Source organism: Leguminivora glycinivorella, chromosome 11, assembly GCF_023078275.1.
Source record: "Leguminivora glycinivorella isolate SPB_JAAS2020 chromosome 11, LegGlyc_1.1, whole genome shotgun sequence".
Classification (NCBI taxonomy): Eukaryota; Metazoa; Arthropoda; class Insecta; order Lepidoptera; family Tortricidae; genus Leguminivora; species Leguminivora glycinivorella.
The window spans coordinates 18,782,644-18,808,070 of record NC_062981.1 but is presented as its reverse complement, the minus strand read 5'-3'; the positions used below and the strand labels follow the sequence as shown (position 1 = coordinate 18,808,070).

The 25,427-nt window shown below is 37.5% G+C and overlaps 4 protein-coding genes across 4 annotated transcripts; 2 read left to right on the top strand and 2 right to left on the bottom strand.

Moving 5' to 3' along the window:
* Positions 1 to 2,986: 2,986 nt before the first annotated feature.
* Positions 2,987 to 3,797, bottom strand: LOC125231157 (zinc finger HIT domain-containing protein 1). Its single transcript, XM_048136519.1, has 2 exons — positions 3,469 to 3,797; positions 2,987 to 3,222 (listed from the first exon to the last, which is right to left on the bottom strand). Exons 1-2 carry the CDS (start codon positions 3,795 to 3,797, stop codon positions 3,087 to 3,089), a joined length of 465 nt encoding a protein of 154 aa, XP_047992476.1. The 3' UTR covers positions 2,987 to 3,086.
* Positions 3,798 to 3,824: 27 nt separating this feature from the next.
* LOC125231158 (general transcription factor IIH subunit 5) lies at positions 3,825 to 6,205 on the bottom strand. Its single transcript, XM_048136520.1, has 2 exons — positions 6,041 to 6,205; positions 3,825 to 4,011 (listed from the first exon to the last, which is right to left on the bottom strand). Exons 1-2 carry the CDS (start codon positions 6,073 to 6,075, stop codon positions 3,825 to 3,827), a joined length of 222 nt encoding a protein of 73 aa, XP_047992477.1. The 5' UTR covers positions 6,076 to 6,205.
* On the top strand, positions 4,000 to 5,978 carry LOC125231156 (meiotic nuclear division protein 1 homolog). The gene is made up of 5 exons (XM_048136518.1): positions 4,000 to 4,116; positions 4,419 to 4,555; positions 5,103 to 5,208; positions 5,479 to 5,625; positions 5,808 to 5,978. The coding sequence occupies exons 1-5, from the start codon at positions 4,027 to 4,029 to the stop codon at positions 5,943 to 5,945; spliced, it is 618 nt and encodes a 205-aa protein (XP_047992475.1). The 5' UTR covers positions 4,000 to 4,026; the 3' UTR covers positions 5,946 to 5,978.
* A 14,387-nt stretch (positions 6,206 to 20,592) lies between the features above and the next one.
* LOC125231210 lies at positions 20,593 to 24,269 on the top strand. Its single transcript, XM_048136585.1, has 4 exons — positions 20,593 to 20,669; positions 21,945 to 22,251; positions 23,097 to 23,267; positions 23,898 to 24,269. Exons 1-4 carry the CDS (start codon positions 20,643 to 20,645, stop codon positions 24,035 to 24,037), a joined length of 645 nt encoding a protein of 214 aa, XP_047992542.1. The 5' UTR covers positions 20,593 to 20,642; the 3' UTR covers positions 24,038 to 24,269.
* Positions 24,270 to 25,427: the final 1,158 nt, after the last annotated feature.

Sequence of the window (25,427 nt, the reverse complement as noted above, 5' to 3'; positions counted from 1 at the left end):
ACGATGATCTACTTTTTAATCTCTACTCTATTTTTTCAAGTGCGATAAGATATGCTTTAAATTATGATTTGCCAATACAGCTTGAGTTTTAAGGATTCGGACCACGAGAAATCAGGTAGAGGTTGCATCTATAGGCCCGGCCACGACATTGGTCTAAGCGCGACAGCGGTGAGCGGCAGCCATACGTACGAATGAAAAGTCCCATCGCTGTGTCTCGCTCCAATGTATGACCGCCGCTCACCGCTGTCGCGCTTAGACCAATAGGACCGAAGGGATGCGAAACCTGGAGACCTGGGAAACATTATGTTGATAAAATTGCTTTGCTACCTGTAGTCACTACTACAGTCAGCTAGTAACGAATGTAACAACGCACCAAAAGTAACCTGAATAATTTTTCTATGAGACTTTTCTCATGAGTGCGAAAGACACTGGGCTAGGCCCTTAGGCTAAGAGTACAGCCTGGCGAAAGAGTAGAAAGCATGTGGCAACTATTGAATCACTAATGTATGAGAACAGTAGGTTTGCCATGCTGTAAAATCACGCTCAGTAGCGTAGTTCTCTCTCTCTCTCGTGTCTCGATTGCCACGAACCGTGATCGATTGTAGTTTTGGCTACGACCCAGGACAGGCACCAAAATAAAATCGTTACCTATGTGTCCTAACACAACAACAGAAAAGTGTCATTTTCACCCCTATTTTCCTAATATCATGATCCTTATATCCTCATTTCTCCGCTCCTTTGGAAGCTGACTGTACGTTGTACAAATCTAAGGCCGGCAACAGACAGTCTTAAAATTCATAATCTGAAAAAATCATAATCTTACAAAAATCAGATCGAGTGCACGGAGTTCCAATAGTTCCATACAATTTCGCGACTGTCCACACACACTTTTGTTTTTTAAGATTATGAATTTTCAGTGTGATCTGACAAATTGCATACAAGTCTTTTTTTAGGGTTCCGTAGTCAACTAGGAACCCTTATAGTTTCGCCATGTCTGTCTGTCCGTCCGTCCGTCCGTCCGTCCGTCCGTCCGTCCGTCCGTCCGTCCGTCCGTCCGTCCGTCCGTCCGTCCGTCCGCGGATAATCTCAGTAACCGTTAGCACTAGAAAGCTGAAATTTGGTACCAATATGTATATCAATCACGCCGACAAAGTGCAAAAATAAAAAATGGGAAAAAATGTTTTATTAGGGTACCCCCCATACATGTAAAGTGGGGGCTGATTTTTTTTTCATTCGAACCCCAACGTGTGATATATTGTTGGATAGGTATTTAAAAATGAATAAGGGTTTACTAAGATCGTTTTTTGATAATATTAATATTTTCGGAAATAATCGCTCCTAAAGGAAAAAAAAGTGCGTCCCCCCCCCTCTAACTTTTGAACCATATGTTCAAAAAATATGAAAAAAATCACAAAAGTAGAACTTTATAAAGACTTTCTAGGAAAATTGTTTTGAACTTGATAGGTTCAGTAGTTTTTGAGAAAAATACGGAAAACTACGGAACCCTACACTGAGCGTGGCCCGACACGCTCTTGGCCGGTTTTTAATATTATGAATTTTAAGACCGTCTGTTGCCGGCCTAAAATTGGGGCACGTTTTTTCCGCGACTAGGAAGCGAGAGTGCCATCTGTTGATAGCGACACAAAGCGGCGTTATCCGCGATATCGCGCACGCGCCGCAAACACCGCTTATCGCGCGATAACGCACAAAAAACAGAAGGACAGATGTGCAGAGTCTGAATGGCTTTGTCTCCGGTAAATATCATTAGTTGCGGATTATAATAATGTGTTATTCCACATGAATTTTGCAATAAAATGTCAACTTTAATCGTCAAATTTTTGAGTTCACATCTTATTGCAAAATGCATGTTGGATGACACGTTATTGCGTATCAGCATCCTTATAATAGTAATTGGGAGTTAATACATTTACGCTTGACGCTTGACTATACTCGTTTTGTTTTAAATCTGAGTGTCTAAATATGAACGAAAATGATTTGATATTAACCACTAGCTTTTCGGTGAAGGAAAAACATCTTGAGGAAACCTGCATACATCTGAAATTTAAAGGTGTATTTGAAGTCCCTAATTCGAATTAGGCTAGCGAAGGCCTATATGGCCCGTGCCCAGCAGTGGGACGTACAGGCACAATTATTTTAAGTTTGAGCGCCTAAGAGGTAGAAATTGTAGAAAATTCACATAAAAAAATTTATAATAATTCTATTAGGATTTTCAGACTACTGTGATAAGTTATAAGTGTTATATCACTTTTTTAGTTAGGATTGTATTGTATTGTGTGGCAGTTATATTAAACTTTTATTGTTATTTAAGTATCTACGTAGCAAGGCACCGTAGGTAGTAGTAGGTACCGTTCTACCGTTTAATATCTAGGCAGGGGTGAACCATTTGAACCAATACTAGTAATTATATAGACAAGTCTTTCGCCGATCGTTGGTGGTATTAAAATGACAGATGTTGTCACAAATGTTAAATTATCGCAGCAAATGTGCCTAATCGACCCCAACTGAATTGTCTGCCAATCATGTTTACAAAAAGGGTGAACCGAAGGGTAGGTTAGCAGCATATTGTTGGGTTAAAATTAAAAATTACAATTACTTTAATTGATACCTACCTTTAGTATGACCATTGCGTTACGAAGAAAACTATTTTCGTTAACAATAATTCGCAATTTTCGCAAAACAACTTGTAAACATTGGGCGTGAAAGTGCCATCTAGTGGGGAGTAGAATCATATTTTAAAGCCTACTCTGACATAACAGATGGCGCTTTACACAATAGTACTTCTATCCGACACTAGATGTCGCTAATATAAATAAAAATAGTCTTGTTAAACGCGCGCTAAAAAATAAAAAAAATACGTTTAAAAAAACAAAAAAAAAGCGGGAACACAATTTATACAGATGTTTTTCACTTTAGCCTTTCCCCTCTTTCCAGTTTAGAGTAAAAGATCGAATTCTAAGGTGGTTTGTTTGTTATTCTGTAAGTAATACTTTATTTATTATTACAAACTTATTTATTAGATATTGGAATCTTAGAAGCTAGAACAAGTAAGGAAAACGTACGTGGAACTAAGCAGTCCATTTCAGACACCTCGTATCTAAATGAGTGCCCAGACATCGGACCGAGCAATATCGCGCTCCACACGGAATGCACGTATAGTTCGATAGAAATCCGCAAACAGCACAGAAGTGGCGGTCAGGAAATCTGTAAATAGTATAAGTAAATCTATAGAGAAATGTTCTGTACCATAATTTGTAGGTTAGAGGCAGTTTCAACACAAACAATTTAAAACACATTTTTGATGGTGTACCAATGAAAGGAAAATAAGGCTAAAACCTAATATTGTCTTCGGTTAAAACCTTTTTTTGCCTTAGTAACCGCTACTGCTACCAAAATAATTAATTACCAACATCATTATTCATTAATGTTACTGATATTCTGTGAACTTACTTTGATGGAGGTGCTTGTGCCGACAAATAATTGGGAGGTTCAGGTCTAAAATTAGCATCTTCCTCAACCAATTGAGCAAAGGATTTCCTAAACCTCATTTTATAATAATCTGCACTCCTTGCCTTCTTCCCTTTTCTAGTTGGTTTTTCATTAGAATCAGCAAATTTGGGTATTTTCTTTGACATAACCAGGTCGGCGTGTGGGTCCTCATGGAAGTTGTCTTGCTCAAGTGCTTCCACTGCCTTTCTGGCTCTGCGCTTCCTTGCAGCATCGTCGAGGACCCTGCTTTTGACTCCATCTTTAACTCTACCCGACTCTCTTGCCGCCATATTGAATATTAGAGATAAAAATGTAAATTAGATGCCTTTGTCATGCACAGGAATGCTCAATTGGTCCATCAGATCATCTACTCTCGCTTGTAATGTTTCTACAATGTCTGCCGATATGAACAGATGTGTCTCGTCCAGGTCCTGAAGGATAAACTTTTTACCGAGGGCCAGGGTCTCGTCGAGGTGGAGTAAGAACTGTTTCATAGCCGGGTCACTGAAAGAAAGAAAAATGTCTAAGAAAAGAGGACTTAGTGCAGAAGAGAAGAGGACCAAGATGTTGGAGATATTTCATAACAGCAAGGACTTCTTTCAGTTGAAGGTATTTTTAGTTAGAGAGAAAATAGGATCCAATATGGTAAAGATTGACATTCTTTATTATCTTGTATACTTCCAATTCCGTTTTAACTTGAAACTAAAAATGAAGTCTGAATAAAAATACCGTAATTTGTGGTCAGTATCATTCTCAAACAAGCATTAATTTCTATGATTATCAACTAAAAAATAAAACTAAATCATGAAGTTTTATAAAAATTATAAATAATGAAATCAATTAACAAAAAAGTTATATAGAATCAATCATATTGTCTTGGTTTGAATATATTGATAATTCTTTTCTTTCAGGAGTTAGAAAAAATAGCACCAAAAGAGAAAGGTATCACCATGCAGTCAGTGAAAGAGGTAGTGCAGAGTTTGGTTGATGACCACTTGGTGGACTCTGAGAAGATTGGAACTTCCATTTACTTTTGGTCCTTCCCGAGGTAAGAAAAGTGGTCACCTTATGAGACCAGACTTTGCTTTGAGTTGGTGAGAGTGATAGCTCCGGCAAAGCCATAGGTCGCAGGTCCTGCCAGAGGTGTGAATTTTTCCTTTAATTTAAAAATACTTTGTTTTGTTATTTAAATTAGAACTTTATGTTATTCACAAAACTTAAAACTGTCCAATATGTGCACAAAATTGTACTCTATATCTAGGACCTCTCAGGAGGTTAATACCTTTATATTGTGCAGTATACATACATGTTCGTATATTTCTTACATTTTAATGAATTCTTATTTTATTCTATACATATGTATGCATGTTTTGTTTTATCTTTTTTAAATTATTCAAACACAAAGTCTACAGCTGAGTTTAGACGTGTAAGTTATTGCAGCAAGTTTTGAAACAGAAGCATATGCAAGAAAGATGCAGATATTTTCCACTCACTCTTACCTATAGTTGCGTCTCAAAACTTGCAGCAATAACTTGCACATCTAAACTCAGCTTACCAATCTATCTTGTAAGTTTTATTTATTTATTTGTTGTCAGCAAAGTCAAGAATGCTAAGAAAAGAAAACTCAATGACATGCAGAATGAACTAGCAGAGTGCACAAAAAAACTGAAAAAGACCGAAGAAGCCATTGCTAGTGAATCTGTAAGTATTTCAAAAATAACAGCATTGAATTGACTTTTATACATATAAGGTGCCGTCAAACTGCATCGGCCCTTAAATTTGCAACTACTTGTCTTAAGACTACAGGCTAAGCCATTTCACATTTTTGGACTATTCAGACAAACAACAAAATATAATGTATGTCGACGGTGAAGTACCATGAACTCCCAACTAACCCATGTTTTCATACTTAGCTAGGAGTTCATGGCACTTCGCCATCAATGTGCATTATAAGATTGCTCCATTTCACAGGTTGGTCGTGAAGCAACAGAAGAAAGAACAGAAATATTAAAATTATTAGAAGAAATGACAAAAAAAGAAGAAGCTTTAAAAAAAGAATTGCAGAAGTATAGAGACTCGGATCCAGAGTATATAGCTCAATTAAAGAATGAAATCGAGGTAAGAGTTACCAATTCATTCACATTTCGTGGCACTTCATTCCTTTCTGTCTTGTTATTATGTGTATTTTGTCTTACCTGTGTTCACGAATAAACATTTATTCTATTCTATTCAATAACAATGAGTAAAATTTTTATAAAGTATAATTTACAGTAAGTACCTAAATGTATTTTTATGTTTAGGATTTGAAGACTGCAGCAAACAGATGGACAGAGAACATTTACATTTTGAAATCCTACATGAAGAATACATTTCAGTGTGAAAATGAAGTCATTGATCAAATGTTCAACATTCCTCCGGATTTAGATTATATAGAATAGTTATTTATTCAATTGATTCAATGTTATTTTCGATTTGCCGACCTCCAATGTTTGGGTTTGTGTCGAGTAAGGTTATGATTTAAAAGAATACCTACCATTCCACAAGCACTCCTTTCATAACATTCACCATTGTTAATAAATAATTTCCATAATATGCATAATCCAAATATGTCGATTGTTTTACTTCTAGAAGCAAAATTATTTCAGAAAATAATACAGAACGATAGCGTCGATGCTGGGTGAAGAATGACAATACTGACAGTGACAGGACACCTGACATATGCCTGATACAAAGAATGACAGTCGAACTATTTAAGACACATTTAAGAACTTCTAAACGTTAATGTCAAAACAGATGCCAGACGTTCCCATTCACGCATTAATCTACATGGAATCTACAATCCTTTTCTATAGACAAACTCACTGTCAGTATAAAAAGCCGCGAAATTCAAATCTGAGAAATTGAAGCCTGACCAGAAATAGAAGATTATTGTCAGGAGGGCGCTGTTTATTGTGACATATGGTATATAGTATGAATTTTCTGAGATGAACTTTTCGCTTTTGCCCTAATCTGTTAAACAGAGGCCTTTGTTTCTATTATTCGCGGCGGTTAGCTCCCGTTTAAACGGCACGTGCTATAGTCTCAGTCAAGGGTCTCAGTGTAGTTAAAAAGCAACTATCATGATAGCAATAAGGTTCAAATCCATAAAAAGCCCTTTCGGAGATAACACGTTTTGTCATCTTCAAAAAAGTTACCTGCACACTGCAAACTGTTTAATAAATTTGAATCTTATTGCTATCATGATAGTTGCTTTTTAACTACACTGAGACTTTAGCATGTGCTGTGGAAACGGGAGCTAACCGCCGCGAATAATAGAAACAAAGGCCTTTGTTTAACAGATTAGGGCAAAACCGAAAAGTTCATCTCAGAAAACTCATACTATACATGGGTTGACAGTTCAGTTAAGTATAAAAAAAATAGTTCTAATGAAATTCCGCTACATGGCGCGTAGACATATTATATTTCAGGTCAGGCTTCAATAATATATATCCGCAAAGATGGGTAAATTGAAATTTAAAATCTGAAAAGTTTTTTGATATTTTTTTTCCTGCAATATTTAGCACAAAACCAATGTTTCGTAAAATTTTCATCATTTTTCATCGGTAAACTTCGGAGGTAAGGGGGGGAGGTATTTTTTTTACAATTTCCTGCCAAAATTCTTTTTTTTCCCACAAAAAAATTATAAAAAATAGTTTTGATATGTCCCATTTGAGCTCTTTCTTACCATACCTCACTTGACCTAGTATCTTGACATTTACAGCTTGCCCCCCTTTCATTTTTGCCATTTTCTATAATTAATATTAATAAATTTAAAAAGATTACCTTCAATTTGTAGAGGTTAACAATGTTCATAACTATTCCAAATTTCAAATCGATAGCATAAGTAGTTCTCGAGGCGCCATAAGGGCTCCTTTTGTACCTTTTTGGTACGGAACCCTAAAAAGAATTACCTACTAGAATGGAGAAAAACAAAAATAGGTTCAAAAGGGCTTTGTTCCATTCCAATACTACATAGACAAACTTTAGACGCGTTACTTGTTAACTACTTTTTACTTACCTTAGCAATAATATTAACGTCATAACTAATTATCTATTGTATAGACTCGTGGATCCCACAGTCAAACTGTGTAGGTAAACAGTTTTGGGGGACGTTGTATTTATTTTTATGTTCATGTAAGATGCTTATTCAATAAACAATTCAAATTCAAATACTACTTAAAGAATACAACGCTGCAGATTACAGTGCCTTCAATGAGTAACTTTTCTGCTCGTACAAAAAAAACATATTAAAGGACTTCTTACACGGATTGACTGAGTCTCACGCTAAGCTCAAGATGGCTTGTGTTACAGGTATACTCAGACAATGATATATGTACCTATATAAATTATATAATATACTTATACAAATACTTATAGAAATATATAGAAAACATCCATGACTCAGGAACAAGTATCTCTACTCATCACACAAGCCATTTGCCAGTCGCTTTTCGGTGAAGGAAAAGAAGACATCGTGAAGAAACCGGACTAATTTCAATAAGGTCTAGTTACCCTTCGGGTTGGAAGGTCAGATGCCAGTCGTTTTCGTAAAACTAGTGCCTGTGCCAAATCTTGGGATTAGTTGTCAAAGCGGACCCCAGGCTCGCATGAGCCGCGGCGAATGCCGGGATAACGCAAGGAGGATGATGAGTAAGCCGGGAAAATTTAAAGCTGAAGAATCTCTCCTCGTCTAGAATCTAGAATCTTCGCAATTGACAATCTTCAAATTTCGCGTCGCGTCGCGTCGCGTCGTCACTCCTTGCGTCCAAGGAGTGACGACAGAGACAAAAAAAGTCGCCGTGCAACTGTTGCCTCCGTGTGCGAGGGGCCTTATTCTGAATGTCGATTTTCTACTAAAGTTTGTCAAGCTACTTCTGTCACTAGAAAAAAGCGGCAAATTTAAAAAAATATATAGTCGTGGTATTTTTTTTACTTTAATTATTGTTAATATATTTTTCAGTACAGATGGTCGTTTTTTTACGCACTAGTTCGAGAAGTGGTTCATTATATGCCAGGTCGAAACTTCGGAGGCTCATCTGTACTGAAAAACGTCGTACGATACACGTGCGAAAAGGAAATTTGTAACTCGTGTCGATTTAAAACACTCCCTTCGGTCGTGTTTTAATTTATCGCCACTCGTTTCGAACTTCCTTTTTTACGCACTTGCATCGTAATGTACTATTTTATGTCGTTATAGTGAATAAGCCGTATTTTATCTAGATATGTAAAATTGTAAAAGTTATGGAAAAGTGGCTTCCGAAGCCCGCTTCGTATTTAATTTGCAAGTGTGGTTTTGGCTCATAGGAAATTAAATGCTAATTGATAACAATAGAACCCTTGCCATGATAAATATTATAACAATTTAACAATGCCTTGCTACCGGAAATACATTCATATTTCCGTGCGGCGGATACCTCGATGTAATCTCAGTAAATAATGCTTGCTATCATAATAGCTCGGATATGAGATAGGGGTGACAAGATTCAGGAAATAATCTCAGTACTGAATCTAAAGGTCCTTCTCTATTTGAACATTAAATTGCCTTGTCTCTAGTTTGGCAAACTCAGTTTGGCAAAATAGTATTGGTATAAAACGGAATTAAAGGTAATGACATTGGCAACAGTGTAGTCTCACCTCTCGCCCCTTTCATGTCGTGAGTAAACAGGACAACGCTACCAACACTTTTTGCCACTATAAATCTGAAAAAAAAAATTGCCAAGCATCAAATCGTCAAAATCATTACTTAACAAGCTTTACTGATTACGTTATGCTCAGACAGACCAGTGTGCGTAGCCTAGTGCCCAAACGCTTCACGATTCGTGAGCGTTTCGTGAAGCGTTTGTGCATTCAATTACGCACACTGCTCAGTGTACCCGGCCTAGGCAGACGAAAAACTACGACAGATTTGATACCTCCTCTAAATCACCTACTGCTTTAGAAGAAAAAAGCGGGATTTTTTTATCTGTTGGAGCATACTGTTTCTTTATAATAGTTTTACTCTTTGGGTTTAGACTCGATTATATATTATATTGGGATGTTTACACATTCTAGCTATCTATATATCTTCATTTCGCAAATAGGCACCTAATTTAATAAACCTGTTGCTCAAGTGGCGACACGACGTGGTATAAGCTTATAGGTACTTCAGCTACGCTATAGAGAAATGCCTTTAGGCTGTAGGCAAACACAATTGTAGGACGGAATCGCGATTTAGTAGTTAGATATTCAAACAAATTAATTTTGGTAGCTGCGCACTACGTCATGTCATAATAGTTTCATGAAGTGAGTAGGTAGGTATCCTTGGGAAAAATGCGTAGGTATATTTAGAAGTTTAGTAAGCCAGGAAAATTAGAAGCGCTGGTGGCCCAGCGGTAAGAACGTGCGACTTTCAATCCGGAGGTCGTGGGTTCGAACCCCGGCTCCACCAATGAGTTTTTCGGAACGTATGTGCGAAATGTCATTTGATATTTGCCAGTCGCTTTTCGGTGAAGGAAAAGAAGACATCGTGAAGAAACCGGACTAATTTCAATAAGGCCTAGTTACCCTTCGGGTTGGAAGGTCAGATGCCAGTCGTTTTCGTAAAACTAGTGCCTGTGCCAAATCTTGGGATTAGTTGTCAAAGCGGACCCCAGGCTCGCATGAGCCGCGGCGAATGCCGGGATAACGCAAGGAGGATGATGAGTAAGCCGGGAAAATTTAAAGCTGAAGAATATCTCCTCGTCTAATAGAATCTAGAATCTTCGCAATTGACAATCTTCAAATTTCGCGGTTATAAATATATCCCAGGTTTTTTTTTTTTTTCAACCAATTCTAGTGAAGTATTGTGAGCTAAGTTGAAGTAGTTTCTTAATTCAACAGCCCCGCATTTTTTTCGAACATTGTTCATTTGTTTTTTTTTTTGTTTTTTTTTTTGTATGAATATGTAGACGTTTGACCACGATCACACCTGATGGTAAGTTTTATGATGAGGATGATTAAATCAAATTTTGTTTACGATTGTTAGGCGTTTCCTTCATCCGAAAATGGCCACTATTGTCCTGGAGCTGTAAGTTCACATTTTTGACACATGACAGCGTCCACAAAACGTAAACTGGAGCGACCTAATAAAATTTTAAATAAAATCCTGTAATAATATTTAAAAAAAATTTACTTAAAAACAATATATCGCTTACTTTAAACATAATCTAACACAGTCATGTTAGATTTTTGCGGATCTTTGTTAGCGAGTATTTTACGATATTAATTTAACACGCAGGATTTACTTATCATGTCATTTATCATTCATTTTATTTTTAAACTAGTGCTGTAGCAGTCTGTCATTTCGATTCAAATTACATTTCAGTAAGTTGATAGAAATCGTATATTTGTTTAAGCGCCTCCTTGCACATAGGGCCTAATCGATTCAATCAATTCGTAAATAAACGCTAGATTTGGCAAACGATACGTCTTAGCCACATCGCAACCTACTTCAAAACAAATGTGTCAAAAATGTGAAGTTACAGCTCCGGGACAATAATCCAACCCGTGAATCCAACTGCCATAACTCTGCCTGGCAACAAATCCTGTCTTATCCGGATAACCTTCTAATCCTGGTAAATTTATATCTACTATAAACCATTAAGGTAATGAAAGCGCTATCGTCAAAGTGTCTCTGTTGCCTTTGTAGGGATAAGGCGGATATCCGGTATATCGGAGATAATTAATCATAATTAATTAGTAAGGTAAAATACCCCATAATGGACGGTGATGCCATTATGGACAAAAAAACACAAATCCTTAAAAATAAGTATCTAAAATAAGTTTCTAAAAACTGACGGCTATGTACCATAAACTAGAGTTGTAGAGCTGTTTCATTTTGAAGTTTCAATTAATTCGGTTATTTCTGAAGGATTTGGCGACAAGATTCACCAGTTTACTGAAAAAAATATCAAGACGAATTCTTAGTAATGTTGCTAAGAGAGTTGAGTTCATGTATAAAATAATAAAAAATAACGCACGGTGTAATCTTGAATGCGTTTCACTTACTGCATTAATCATGAGATAAGGTATTAAAACATACTAGTTTGTTGCTCCAAAGATATAAAGAAATGACGTTATTTTGCGAGTGTCCATTACTGGACCCAAAAAACTGCGTATCTCCTATGATGGACAAGGAACAATTTACAAAACCAAATTTTACAAGAAACAATCCTATGTTAAAATAATCCAAACTAATTGTATTTATGGTGTATAAAATTGACTCATTGCGTATCAGTTGGCTTTAAAAGTAAAATTTTAAACTTATTTCACTGTCCATAATGGGGGATCCATTACAGGAGAACTGCCGTCCATAATTGGAGAAAAACACCTAGTTTTAATTTGTTAACTATGAAGAAACCAATAGGAGTATCTATTCTGCAATACGCTTAACACGCTTAGCCGTAGAATTTTCACATTTATCAGTGAAATATCAAAAACAGGCGAATTTTTTTCTTAAACCGTCCATGATTGGGTCCGTCACCTTATATCGACACTGGAAATTTCAAATGTACTAAGGGATATTTTTGTCAGAAGTACACTGTACTACTGAAACTTGCCCCCATTAAGAGTTAGGTTCACATTTTTTTTTGCTGTTCCGGGCCTTGGTTTAGGTACTGAAGTTTAAATAAATAAATATTAAAGGACATTCTTACACAGATTGAATGAGGCCCACCACAGGCCCACGGTAAGCTCAAGAAGGCTTGTGTTGTGGGTACTCAGACAACGATATACGAGTATATAATATGTAAATACTTATATACATAGATACTTATTTTCTAAACCAAGGAATATTGATATTTGGTTAATAAATTACAGTACACAAAGATTTTTTCAAAGTTTTTTTTTGTTTAAGATATGTCCTCCGGCTGAAAAGCCGAAGCTACAGCTTTCCGGCTCCATCAAACAGAAAAATAGTACTTACCTAATTATAGAATAGGTGACCTTATGGTGCGATTCTGTCTGTCACATTACTAATTATCTCGAGAACAAAACAAAAATGTGAATTGATTACAAAACATTGGTCGTATAAATATTACAGGCAGGCAAATTTGGTCATGCTATAAATGATAAAATATCTGGCCGTCCCTATCGCACTTACTAATAGTGCGATAGGGACGGCCTGATATTTTTATCGTCTATCGCGCGACCATGCTACCCGTGCAGGAAAAATATTACAGGGTGTCGTGGTAGTCGACTGTGGGATTGTGGCGTAGGCGAGAGGCTGGCAACCAGTCACTGCAATGCAAGAATATTATATATACTCACTAGGAGAAGAACGCCAACTCCATACAAAAAAAAAATGCCCCCTTCCAATCACACACACACTTACACACCTTCACACGTTTATACTAGTGGCGGTCTCAATCAAAGTCCAACGGACATTAATGGAATTAAAATTGACAATCGGTTTAGCGTATGCGTGGATCCAGGGGGGGGGGGGAGCCGGGCCATGACATGACACGGTTAATATGTTCACAAATACTGAAAACGCCTCTATTGTCAAGACGTTTCTTTTAATTTTGTTTTATTAATTATTATAAATGGGGTTCTTGGTTCTTGGCCACAGATTAGCAAAAGGCAAAGACGTGACCTTCGATGGAGTGAGACTACCTATTCACTCTTGATTTGAAGACTCTTGATAAGATGTGTTCAGATATTTTTGCGCGCTACGGCCACTCAGATATATCTGATGGCGACTTCACTGTGCCTACGCTCTTGAGAAACTTTTTCTAATACCCAAACAGGAATGCGGCTAGCCCGCGGCAAAAAGTTTTATTTAACCTTACAACTATGCGGGCCAAAACTTTTTTAATTTTTTCATAATCTCAAGCCGCTTTCGGCAAAATGTCAGTTAAACTCTACATTTTGTCCATAAATCATCAAGTACCATAGATTGTAGAGACCCCTGTACTCTGTAATTTTTGGTATTAAAAAAAAAACGAAACAAATACCTAATTCGTAAATTTTTGGATAGTTACATTTGTCCATACGTATTTTTCACTGAGCGACCTTATGCGATGTACCTATACAATTTTCATAAAGGAGAGAAAAAGCGGTACTACACCACGGTACTGATTGAAGATCGAGTGAAGTAGCTATATCTATCTCTTTCCGTCAGCATATGGTATGCTTCACGAGAGGATGCAGGATGACATAATGTTATTTAGATCCTGTTTAATACCCTCGGTCTATATTGTTTCTACGTGTATGCTACATGCGGTACTTACATTTACTTCAATTCTTTTGGGTAAATTGGCTTTCTTGGTGCCTACTTTCCTTGTTTGAGGTTATTTTGTTAGTAGCCTGAAGCTATTAAGGGACGTGATGTCAGTTTGGTGTTTCGTTTCAAAAACGTACCTATAGGATGTAAATTAGTATATAATTTGAATATTTTCGGGTAGTCACAACATTTTTGGTAAACAACCAAATTCAAAAACCAAGTGGATCTGTCACTGAGGAAACTGTCTTAGACCTTATTTTTTTTAAATTTATTTATTACAGAAAACACATTACACAAATCTTTTTTAAATCTTCGCCAAATTGCATAGCAGTTTGTAGGCGAAAAGAGACACTCTTTTTACATATTTTTAGTAACTTAGGTATAGGTATTGTTAGTAACATTTTGATTTTAATTAGGTATGCTATGTTAGTATCTGGCCTTAATAACTATATTTGGTCCTGCAATTTTATTAATTGTCCTTAACTGACATAAGGAGCCTTATGATGGATTGGTAGATTTTGTTTATATTTTACGGCCCACTACTTTTCTTTCATGTTCTAGGAGAAAGGCCAAAATGACAATATTTGACAGGAACGCAATTTGAGGTAACTGTAATGTTTAAAACACACCGTAGTACGTATATCCTATAATATCTATACAAAATCGTCCAGCTACCATCGTCAACACATTGTTTTGTACCAAAGTGGAAACGGAACCGCTTTGCATTTTGATCGTTTTGTACCCCATTCATTCTTCTATTCCAGCTGATTCTGCATTCTCGAATGTAGGAGACCAACGACTATAGCGAATTGTGAGAGGAAACGGAAAGGGGCGGATTTTCATTGATTTTAATGTGTTGATTCTTCGAGATATATTAGGTCAATTTGTGTTTATGAAAATGTCGATGATTTCACAATAAATAAGCACTTATCATTGACTGTATTTAAAATAGAATAGAAATCATTTATTCAGGCAACACTTCAATACCTACAAATAACACAGAGTCCGCAATTTTTTTGCTATAAAGTTTTTTAAAAAACACTAACTTCCTTAAATTCTCAAGGCTGATTTTTATGTGTGTTAGAAAATACTGTAAGGAATTAATAATCATCATTCCCTAACCATTAATAACACAATCAGCCTTGAGAATTTAAGGAAAGTTAGTGTTAAAAAAAACCTTATTTATAGCAAAAAAATGGTCAAAGGGCCGAACGAGGTAAAATGCAGACATTAAACGTCGATACGAACTCTACATTATCCCAAAGTTTCATCCTTGAGAAAATGAGGAAGGTCTGGCGGCTCTGGGCTCTTAGTTTTTTTTTTTTATGAAATAGGCAGCAAACGAGCAGACGAGCCGCCTGATGGTAAGCAGTCATCGCCGCCCATGGACATAAGCAACATCAGGGGAGCCACTTATGGGGAGAACCCTAAATACCTGCTTCTTGAAGAACCCCATGTCATAACGCAAGGGAAACACCTCAGAAGGTAGCTCATTCCACAACTTGCACGTTCTGGGCAAAAACGAGCGGAGCGGGAGGCCCGTTTGTTCTTGGTTTGCCACGTGTCGAGAAAGTGAGGATGAACTTTGTTTCTTTGGCGGGAGGTGCGGTGATAGAAGTGAGACGGTGGCACCAAGTCAAATATAGACCGGTACACATGTACGTTATTAGCGCCTCGAGGCTCAATTTTACCTGAAATAGAGCTTTTTATAATATTTCAACATTGTTATAGTTTTTTTTTTTTTTTTTAAATTCTGTAACTTCTGATTCCAGTCCCCGCGAATGATACGGGCGGCTGAATTCAAATAATCGTGTTTTTTTTTTGTTCCTGTATGCACAGTATATAAAATCTGTGTGTAATAATGAAATATGTGAAATAATGTAATGATAAATAAATGAATGATAATGAGTTAGGTACCATTAAATTTTTTGAGTTGGTTAACTATATACATTGTTATAGGTACCACGTGTATAATACATTATTTGGTGTAGACATAAACATCTTTACTTTCATGTTTATTTCAAAGAAACGTAACAAAGTGAAGCTAGAAGTTGAAAAACAGTTGACTTGCCTATTTACAGCCCACTATAATTGGAATCTTTTTAAATCAAGAGTGAATAGACATTTTTTGGGTAAACATATATGCTTCCTAGACTGCATCGGAACTTTCCATCAGGTGAGATTGTGGTCAAATATATTGTATTTTCACTTGAATAAATAAATAAATATTGGGGACACCTTACACAGATCAACTTAGCCCCAAACTAAGCAAAGCTTGTACTATGGGTGCTAAGCGACGATAGACATACTTAAATAGATAAATACATACCTACTTATACATAGAAAACATCTATGAGTCAGGAACAAATATCTGTGATCATCACACAAATAAATGCCCTTACCGGGATTCGACCACAGAATCGCGGCTTAGCAGGCAGTCACTAACGACTGAGCCAGACCGCTCGTCAAGGAATCTATTTTTTTTAAAAAGAAACAAGTAAATCAAAAAATATCTAAATAAAGTACCTACCTAGAAGAACCTAGAAATTTAGCTTAATGAGACCATTTGCTTGAAGATGTCATAACATAATACCATAGAAAAATTAGTATTATTATTTTTTTCTATGATAATACCTACATAATTACATCGTCAAGCACTTGGACATATAGGATGTTTGGTCCACCGTTTGCCAAATTAAAATGGCGGATAGGTGGGGTTGTTCCCTATCTCACTACGCCTTCTAAAATTGTTTTTGACCGAGGTCATTTTTTTCTGATTTTTTGTTGTTTTAGGGAAAAAATCGAATTTTAAGAACGTGAACGTGACCTTTATTAGTTTTTTTCATTGCAAATCAAAGATGACCTGTGGCAGTATTTTTACATGCTGTCAAACTTCACCCGATTTCAAACGGGCCAATAAAAAAAATAAGCGTTAGATTGTCCAAAAAATTGATTTAAATAGCAGTGCAACGTTGCACATTACGATGCAATAACAATTGCATGTCTCTAGCACTTAAATAGAATTTTAACGAGTTGGTTGATTTTTTTTTTCAAAACAAAAAAAAATTGAAAAAATGCACGTCGGTCAAAAAAATAATAATTAGAAAGCGTAGTGAGATAGGGAACAAGCCCACCTATCCGCCATTTTAATTAGGCAAACGATGGAACAAACACCCTGTATAAAGTCTATATGTGAGTAAAAAAGTGCTAACCCAAATCACCAAGGTCATCCACATATTATTTTGTAAGTGAGAGCAAGGAACAGTAATTTTTTTCTCGGTTTCATATACGTGAAAAGTTTCAAAGTCGCGGCGGTGCGGTCGTTTGTTTTCTTTTCGGTCATTTCCAATTTTAAAAAGGGAATGGAATATTCCAATTTAAAAAAAATGGACGGTGGTCATACTGTGATAATAAGTTGTGCCTTCTTAGAACAGAGGAAAAATTCCGTCAGAGCAAATTCCTTGCTCACGAGAATTCCTCAGTTGCTCAAGCCACTAGACATTGCTGCTAAATTGCTTCGTTGTGAGGCCAATGACCTTGCATTTTGTTTGAACAAAGTTAAAGAGGTTAAAATGCTAATTAAAATTTATACAATAATAACATACCTACATAAAATGGTAATCGGATTTTATAGGATCAGGCCCCGTAGCCGAATGGCATTTCTCCGACGCCAAACGAAAGCGATACGCCGCTGGCTCTGTCGCGCCAATACGCAAGCGCGATAGAGATAGATATCTACTAGCGCTTCGTTTCGTGAGCGTTTCGTGAGCGATTGTGCCATTCGGCTAGCCACCCTGATAAGTTTTTGACAGTGCGAGCCTTTGATTCGGACGCCGTGAACCTAAGTGTGGATTCGATACGCAGAAAGTTCCACACTCGCGTTCGCGGCGTCGCGCCTTGATTCGCGCGCATAGTCTGGTCTGGAGCGTAGTTTCAAGCCTGAAATAAATCTTATTCTCCATACAAACTTCAGCCAACCTCATTTTAACTCCCTTAATGGATTGTGTAGTCTCGTTTGAAAACATTTTACATAAGATATAGCGGGGCAAACCTCGACTGGGGGGCAATTGTAACTGATCCATTTTTCCCATTATTACACTGTGATGTTGAGTTTTACATGTATCCACTGAACATGCCTACCATATATGTATATGTTTTCATTATTAAATTGTGTCCACTGGTTATAACATTGTAAAACATGGAAAAAAAGGATCAGTTACATTTGTTCCCCAGTCGAGATTTACCCCGCTGTACCTTATATGAAAATTTTGGATCGGATTCAATAGTGAGTATGTTATCCGAAATATCTAATTAAAGTACGTACCTACGTACTTTAATTAGATTAGTTACCTAACTAAGGTAGGTAATCTGTTTAAACTAGAGATGCACCGAATATTCGGTTACTATTCGGTATCCGGCCTATTCGGCCCTTATTTTAATATTTAGCCTCAGATAGTGACGTACTATCCGGCCGGATACCGGATGTGCTATTTTTCATTGAATGATTTTGGGGTAAACAACTTAAATCTACAAAAACAGTTAGGGTTATAATCATAGCCCTTTACCATTAAAAAAAAAAACACTTAAACATCCATTTTTCCATGAACGAACTAATTATGATTATGTATATCAAAACTTTTGCACTTAAAACGGACTCCGTGCGAAGTTCACTACGAAACAAGTCAAATCCCTGCTTAAATTGTAGGTATTATAGGTAAAATTCTGCTGGCCGAATATTCGGTGGCCGGATATCGAATATTCGGCCAATGATTAGGCCGAATATTCGGTATCCGGTATCTGGCTAATCAACTATCCGTTGCATCCACAGACCAACCCCTATAGACATCTATTACAAGACGACTCGCGGTCGCCAGCCTTCCTAGTATTTGCACTGATATAAGCGCGGGCGCTCGCCGTGCCCGATCAGTATCGACCAAGTAACAGACCCGAAAGCAGCGCGTGTTTTTCGCACAAAAAAATTGGAAAAGGGTATTTTGATGCCTTTAGTGTGAAATGGTGTGGAAAGGTAACAAGAAGCTCAAATTTAAAAACAGACGGCATTACATTCCACAAATAAGTCATATTTATAATTTATTCAGAGCCGGCATAGGTCAACTTACATTGGCCACTTACGCGTCAGTAGAGGGACAGTCATACTTCTGTCCCTTTTTATCTGGCGCGACTGCCCGCCGTCCTTGAAACGGCCAATCACAGCGCGCTTAACACATTCCCCGCCCGCTCCTCGCACCCCAAACACTGGTGACTCGTATCGCGAACCAAATATACAAGACTGCCACTCTATAGGAGGTTCTCTGTGGTTGCATCTCTAGTTTCAACCATATCGCGCTGTTTCAGAGAATGTGGACACAATCCGGAAATGCCCCGTTATCATGCATTGATTCTATTGACTGGGTCGGCCGATAAGACACATTAATTGTAGTCCATACATGATTCGGTTAGCGGCTTAAATTAAAGCTTGGCCAGAAATATATGACAACGCGCCATTTTGCGGAATTCCATAAGAACCATTTTCATCATACCAAAGACATATATATCCGTATAGACAGATAAAGTCTAAGAAAAAAACGTACCTCAGTACCATACAGGAAAAGGTACGGTGGCCTAGATGGGACACCTTTGGGGTACGCTCAGCTAGATGGCGCTAATATTAATATTTGACATTTTAACACATGTCAAGATAAGAATATGGGCCAAATTGTCAAAACTGACGTTTAAAAGTTTAAATCCTGTGTCAAGAGATGACAGTCTATGCACTGTGATTACACATTTTACTTTGACAGTAACTCTCTATAATACTCAAATCTCTTTGATCATACTAAACTGAACTGTCACCCCATACAACAGAATAACAGCGCCCTCCTGACAGTAGTCATATATTTCTGGTCATGCTTTATATGGGCCATTTTTTTTTAATTTGTCCACCCCACTTTTTTTTTAGATTTGGAAATTTTTATGTGTTTTCCACTTAGAATCGCCAGCTCTTTCAATCCTAATAGGAGAAAAAAAGTGTCCCAAGGTTTCATTCCCATTCCGTTACCACTTTTTCGTACATTTTGTATGGCGGTAACGGATTGGAAGGTTCGAAAAAATGTATGGAAATCTTGGGACACTTTTTTTGTCCTATCAGGATCGAAAGAGTTCTCGATTCTGAGTATGAATCGAATCAAAAATACTCATGTTACAAAAAAAGTGGGGTGGACAAATTGAAAAAAAAATGGCCCATAGTTAAGCGAGAGGTTTTGAAAATTATTCAAATTCAATTTTATTGTAGTTTAAAGTAGTAATTTTGCCTTTTCCACACTTGTATCGTAATTCTACGCTTATTACAAATATGTAAGTATGTTATAAAACTATGGAAACGGATTAAATCGCGTATAATGAATTTACAATTCATCCCGACGTTTCGAACACTTTACAGCGTTCGTGGTCAACGGGTGACTCACCCGTTAACCACGAATGCTGCTAAGTATTCGAAACGTCGGGATGAATAGTAATTTCATTATAACTACGCGATTTAATCCGTTTCTATAGTTTTATTTCATGAGTAACTATCACGGTAACCGAAGAAAATATTATGTACTTATGTTATACTCGTACTAAATCAATGTAGGTTTTAATCTGCATTTCCAGAAATATGTTCTTCTTTTGCATAAAAGAAAAACTTTTCAATGATGTCTATGATCGACGATACGCGAGTCGAAAGGCAAACCTGATTTTAATTAAGAATTTAAATTGATTCGATTGAATTAGGATTCTTGATTTGTTTTTAATTGATGAAATCGGGTAAGCGTTGAATTTGTAAATTCAAACGGGCTGTTATTGGAGATTTTGAAACATGCATTACGGAAAAATGTATATTTTGGTAAGTAAAATAACTAAATTAAATAATTTTATTTCATTAATATTATCGTACCTCAGCAGTTCTTAAAAAGTTTGTACAAAAATTAAGGAAAAAGTTAAATCATTTAATTTTCTTCTTATTTTGTGACCAAGATTTATTTGATGAATTGTTTTTTTTTTTTAAGTTTTATTTCATCATTAAGGCTCTCTAGTATTATATATTTTCTTAATTATAACAATTATCCTGTGTATATGAAAGTTGACTTAGATTAGTAAATGTTGGTAACAAAATAGGATCAATTACAATTTGCTGACGTGGCTATATACAAAGTTTTTGGGAACTGCTCACCTACTGATTGAACTGTTTGTACTTTTGGCTACGTAAGTACGTACATACCCTGCCACATGAGGGATCTAAGTTTCACTTTTCTTTTCAAGGATTTTTCTGTTGCCAGTATAAGATATGTTTTTTACTGAAATAATACTCGTAATTTCCTCAAAGGTGATGTGAAAACCAGCGCATGTGTCACATGGTGGCATATTAATATTATCCACATTGAACGTTAACACTTAAATCCCTCACTACGCTCAGGATTCTATTTTATAACATTTCGCTGCGCTCAGGTAGGAAGGTTCTTCAAGTTAGATGAGATTATTTTGAGGCAGCTGAGCATTTCTTTTTTTTTGCCACTATTATGAAATGTTATATTTTTGAAAAAAAAAATGCTATTTCTACTCAGAATTACCAGCTTTTTCAATCCTAGTAGTTAAAAAAATTGTCCTATACGATTTTTCTTATTTTGTTACCATTTTCCGTACATGTTGTATGGGGTAACAAAAGAGGAAAGTAACAAAAATGTATGGAAATTCTGGGATACCTTTTGTCTCCCAGTGAGATTGAAAGTACTCGTGACTCTGAGTACAATTGATCAAAAAAAAGAGAAATGCTCAGCTTCACTTTCTTGCATTTTATTTTAAATACTAGCTTAAACCGCGGCTTCGCTCGAGTTAAATTTAAAAGTTTCGGAATACTCAATACAAATGTACACCCCCCCCCCCATTTTAGGGAAGTGGGGGTTAGAAAGAGACAAAAAATTGCCTATGTCACTCTCCATTCCTTAAACTATCTCCACTTAAAAAATTACGTCAATTCGTCACTCCGTTCTGCCGTGAAAGACGGACAAAAAACACTTTCCCATTTATAATATTGGTATGGACTGTCGGTGTATTTGCGTTCAAAGATTTTTTTCACGTTTTACTAGTCGCCATGCCAACTAATTTCTTGAACCTATTTCAGCTGCTAGTCGTTTTCTCATTAGATTGTGTAAGGAGTGACCAAGATTATGACGCAGCAATCAATGATGATGCTGATGAAAGGATCGATGATGATACTGGGGCTGATGTCGATACTGGGGCCGATGTTGATACTGGGGCTGATGTCGATACTGGGGCCGATGTCGATACTGGGGCCGATGTCGATACTGGGGCCGATGATAATGATGCGAAATTGGGCACTGATTATATTGAAACCGACGAAACAGGGGATTCGAACCGTCCTATGGCTTCCATGAATATGACATTCGGTGAACCTCAAATTATTGAAGGTAATTACGCCACTGTTCTTCTTCTTTTTCTGTCGATGGTTTTAAATTGTGCGACACGGTAGCGACATTTATCGTCGACTTTTTTAACGAGAGTAAATGCGTTACGAATACGAGTAATCTCAAAATGAGATTGAGTCCGCTTTTTGTTACTATGAAGTATCATTCACAAAAAGAGGTGGTTTCTTAATGTGTTATAAAGGTCATAAATGAAAGTAGTCGAATTTAAAACAAAAGTCCTGATACCAAATTCGCCTGATTTTTAGTGAATTAAAATAATATTTTTTTTATTATATTATACGTTTCTTGTTACAAATTTTGGTGGCTTAACTAAAAAAACTATACCAAATTACCAAACTTAATTTTTGGTGACATAAAAAGTACTGTTATAGAATTAAGTTATTTTCCCAGTAGTAGCAAGACCGGATAGCTCTTGGGGTACTCCTTAAATGTAGGTATTGTAGGTAAAATTCTGCTGTCCGAATATTCGGCCGATGGTTAGGCCGAATATTCGGTATCCGGTATCCGGCCAAACCACTATTCGTTGCATCTCTAGTAAGTATATAATATTTTATATTTAAAGCCTATACCGTGTCCCACTGCTGGGCAAAGGCTTCCCCCTTCGATTTCCACTCGTCGCGGTTATGAGCGATCTCCGGCCAGTCGCTGAGGTACACGTCCAGGTCGTCCCGCCATCTCCACCTGGGCCTGCCAGACGCACGGTATGGGTGCCCCGCCCGTCTTGCGGCACCCATACCGTGGCTATTTTAGCCCACCTTAATAATTAGTGTGAGTGTCTTTAACTTCCTACGGTGAAGAAAGGGGTTATTTAATTTGCTTTCTTCCAGATCCTTCGGCTGAATGTGTAACAGGAACGTATTCCCGAGTCGAATGCAACTATTGTTTTTGCTATACACCAACTGTACGATGCTGTACCGATGAGGACTGTAAACCCGTGAATTCAACCATAAAACTGTCTAGCAATCCGGCCAAAAGACTAGCATTCAAAAAGTTGCGTGGTACGTATATATTCCGTACTAGCCTACTAGGTACCTGTTTGCGCCCTTTTCATTCATTATCATTCACATCGTCTATCCCGCTCGCTCTTCCTTATGATAGATTCAAACTCATTTTTAGGGTTCCGTAGTCAACTAGGAACACTTATAGTTTCGCCATGTCTGTCTGTCCGTCCGTCCGTCCGTCCATCCGCGGATAATCTCAGTGACCGTTAGCACTAGGAAGCTTTAGATTTTTGTTTTATAAAAATTACACATAACTTTGTCGAAAAAAAAATTAAAATGTTTGAACACTACAAGAGCAAAGACATTTTTGGACTGTTTCTAGCTTCTTTTTGGCTGGAATTGAATTTAAAATCGTTTATAGTCCTAACACCTTTTATCTTATACTAGCTTTTGCTCGCAGCTTCGCTCGCGTTAGAAAGAGACAAAAATTGCCTATGTCACTTTCCATCCCTTCAACGATCTCCACTTAAAAAATCATGTCAATTTGTCAGTCTGTTTTGCCGTGAAAGACGGACAAATAAACAGGCACACACTTTCCCATTTATAATATTAGTAAGTATGGATAATTATCCAAAATGTCAAATGACTTATAATTGCCTTCACTAACTCTACGTACTGTTTTTTTAGCTCTTGCTACTGGTTGCGTTCCTGGGGAAACGATAGACGCCGGACATTGCAAGTGCAATTGCACTTTACCCAGCATCATGAACTGTGACAAAAACTGCTTGGAACATAAACAGTCTGTTCGTGGATACTTTAGTATCTGACCATGAAAAAATCCTGCAGTCGTAACTGACCCTTTAGCGCAACTTGGCTTGTTGCGCGCGAGCCCATATATTAATCGCGACTTTAAGTATGGACTCGCGCGCGATAAGGCAAATTGTGCTAGAGGGGCTGGTCTAAAACGCTTGATGTGGAAACCTGGCAAATCTTATGTTCGCTGGCTCAGTGGAAGGAAAGAGTAAAGGGCCGCAGACCAACGCGTTGGTCCGACCAAATCCATGATGCCTTAAAAGTAGCAAGGGACCTAAAGGCCTGGAAATCTGTTATCTGGAGTCATGTGATCCACGTAGGATCACGACCCTCAGCATTGAGGAAAATGAAGCCAGGAGGACGTAGGTTAGGTCCGTTAGGTATCTTCAAAAGCCCGGAGGCCAAACCCATCTCATTGGCAACAGTCCTGGCAAAGGTATTTGATAGTGTGCTTAATTCACAGCTAAGTAGCCATGTTAAACTCCATGATAACCAACTAGGTTTTCGACCACAGTTATCTACAGAGTCTGCAATTCTGTGCCTTAAGCACACTGTCAAGTACTATGCAAAATGTAAAACCCCGGTGGTAGCCTGTTTCCTTGATCTGTCTAAAGCATTTGACCTGGTTTCCTATGACCTGTTGTGGAAGAAGCTGGAGAATACTAGTTTACCGCAGGAAACCATTCAAATGTTTAAATATTGGTATGGAAACCAGGTCAACAGCGTAAGATGGGCAAATGCGCTGTCTGATGAGTACAGGTTGGAGTGCGGAGTGAGACAGGGAGGATTGACCTCACCTACGCTATTTAACCTGTATATCAACGAATTAATCGAGGCGCTCAGTGGAACTCATGTCGGCTGTCATGTGGATGGAGTTTGTCTCAATAACCTGAGTTATGCAGACGATATGGTGCTGCTGAGCGCGTCGGTATGTGGGCTGCGCAAGCTGTTAAATATCTGCGAAACGTATGTAACAAATCACGGCCTTAAATATAATGTTGCCAAAAGCCAGTTCATGGTGTTTGAGTGCGGTAGCAAGAAGACAGTGGATGTTCCTACTATCTGCCTCAATGGTACCCCTATAGAGAGAGTGGACCATTTTAAGTACTTAGGCCATGTGATTGCATCCAACCTCAAAGACGACATGGACATGGAGCGAGAACGAAGGGCCCTGTCTGTCCGGGCGAATATGATCGCCCGCAGATTTGCTAGGTGCTCTAAAGAGGTGAGGGTCACATTGTTTAGAGCGTTTTGCACTTCCCTCTATACCTGCAATTTGTGGGCGTCGTATACGCAACGGGCATACAAGGCTCTTAAGGTCCAGTACAATAATGCGTTTCGGGTGTTGATGGGGCTGCCTCGTTTCTGTAGCGCATCGGGGATGTTCGCAGCGGCGCGCGTAGA

Bases quoted from the DNA above. Each gene is read 5' to 3' on its own strand.
- LOC125231210 (XM_048136585.1), top strand. From the start codon at position 20,643: ATGCATTACGGAAAAATGTATATTTTG. The intron at 20,670-21,944 runs GTAAGTAAAATA...AACCTATTTCAG, and splicing joins ACGGAAAAATGTATATTTTG to CTGCTAGTCGTTTTCTCATT. The intron at 23,268-23,897 runs GTACGTATATAT...CTGTTTTTTTAG, and splicing joins AGCATTCAAAAAGTTGCGTG to CTCTTGCTACTGGTTGCGTT.
- LOC125231156 (XM_048136518.1), top strand. From the start codon at position 4,027: ATGTCTAAGAAAAGAGGACTTAGTGCAGAAGAGAAGAGGACCAAGATG. The intron at 4,117-4,418 runs GTATTTTTAGTT...CTTTTCTTTCAG, and splicing joins AGGACTTCTTTCAGTTGAAG to GAGTTAGAAAAAATAGCACC. The intron at 5,209-5,478 runs GTAAGTATTTCA...TCCATTTCACAG, and splicing joins AAGCCATTGCTAGTGAATCT to GTTGGTCGTGAAGCAACAGA.
- LOC125231157 (XM_048136519.1), bottom strand. From the start codon at position 3,797: ATGGCGGCAAGAGAGTCGGGTAGAGTTAAAGATGGAGTCAAAAGCAGG. The intron at 3,223-3,468 runs GTAAGTTCACAG...TACTATTTACAG, and splicing joins GCACAAGCACCTCCATCAAA to ATTTCCTGACCGCCACTTCT.
- LOC125231158 (XM_048136520.1), bottom strand. From the start codon at position 6,075: ATGGTGAATGTTATGAAAGGAGTGCTTGTGGAATG. The intron at 4,012-6,040 runs GTAGGTATTCTT...TCTTTCTTTCAG, and splicing joins AAAGGAGTGCTTGTGGAATG to TGACCCGGCTATGAAACAGT.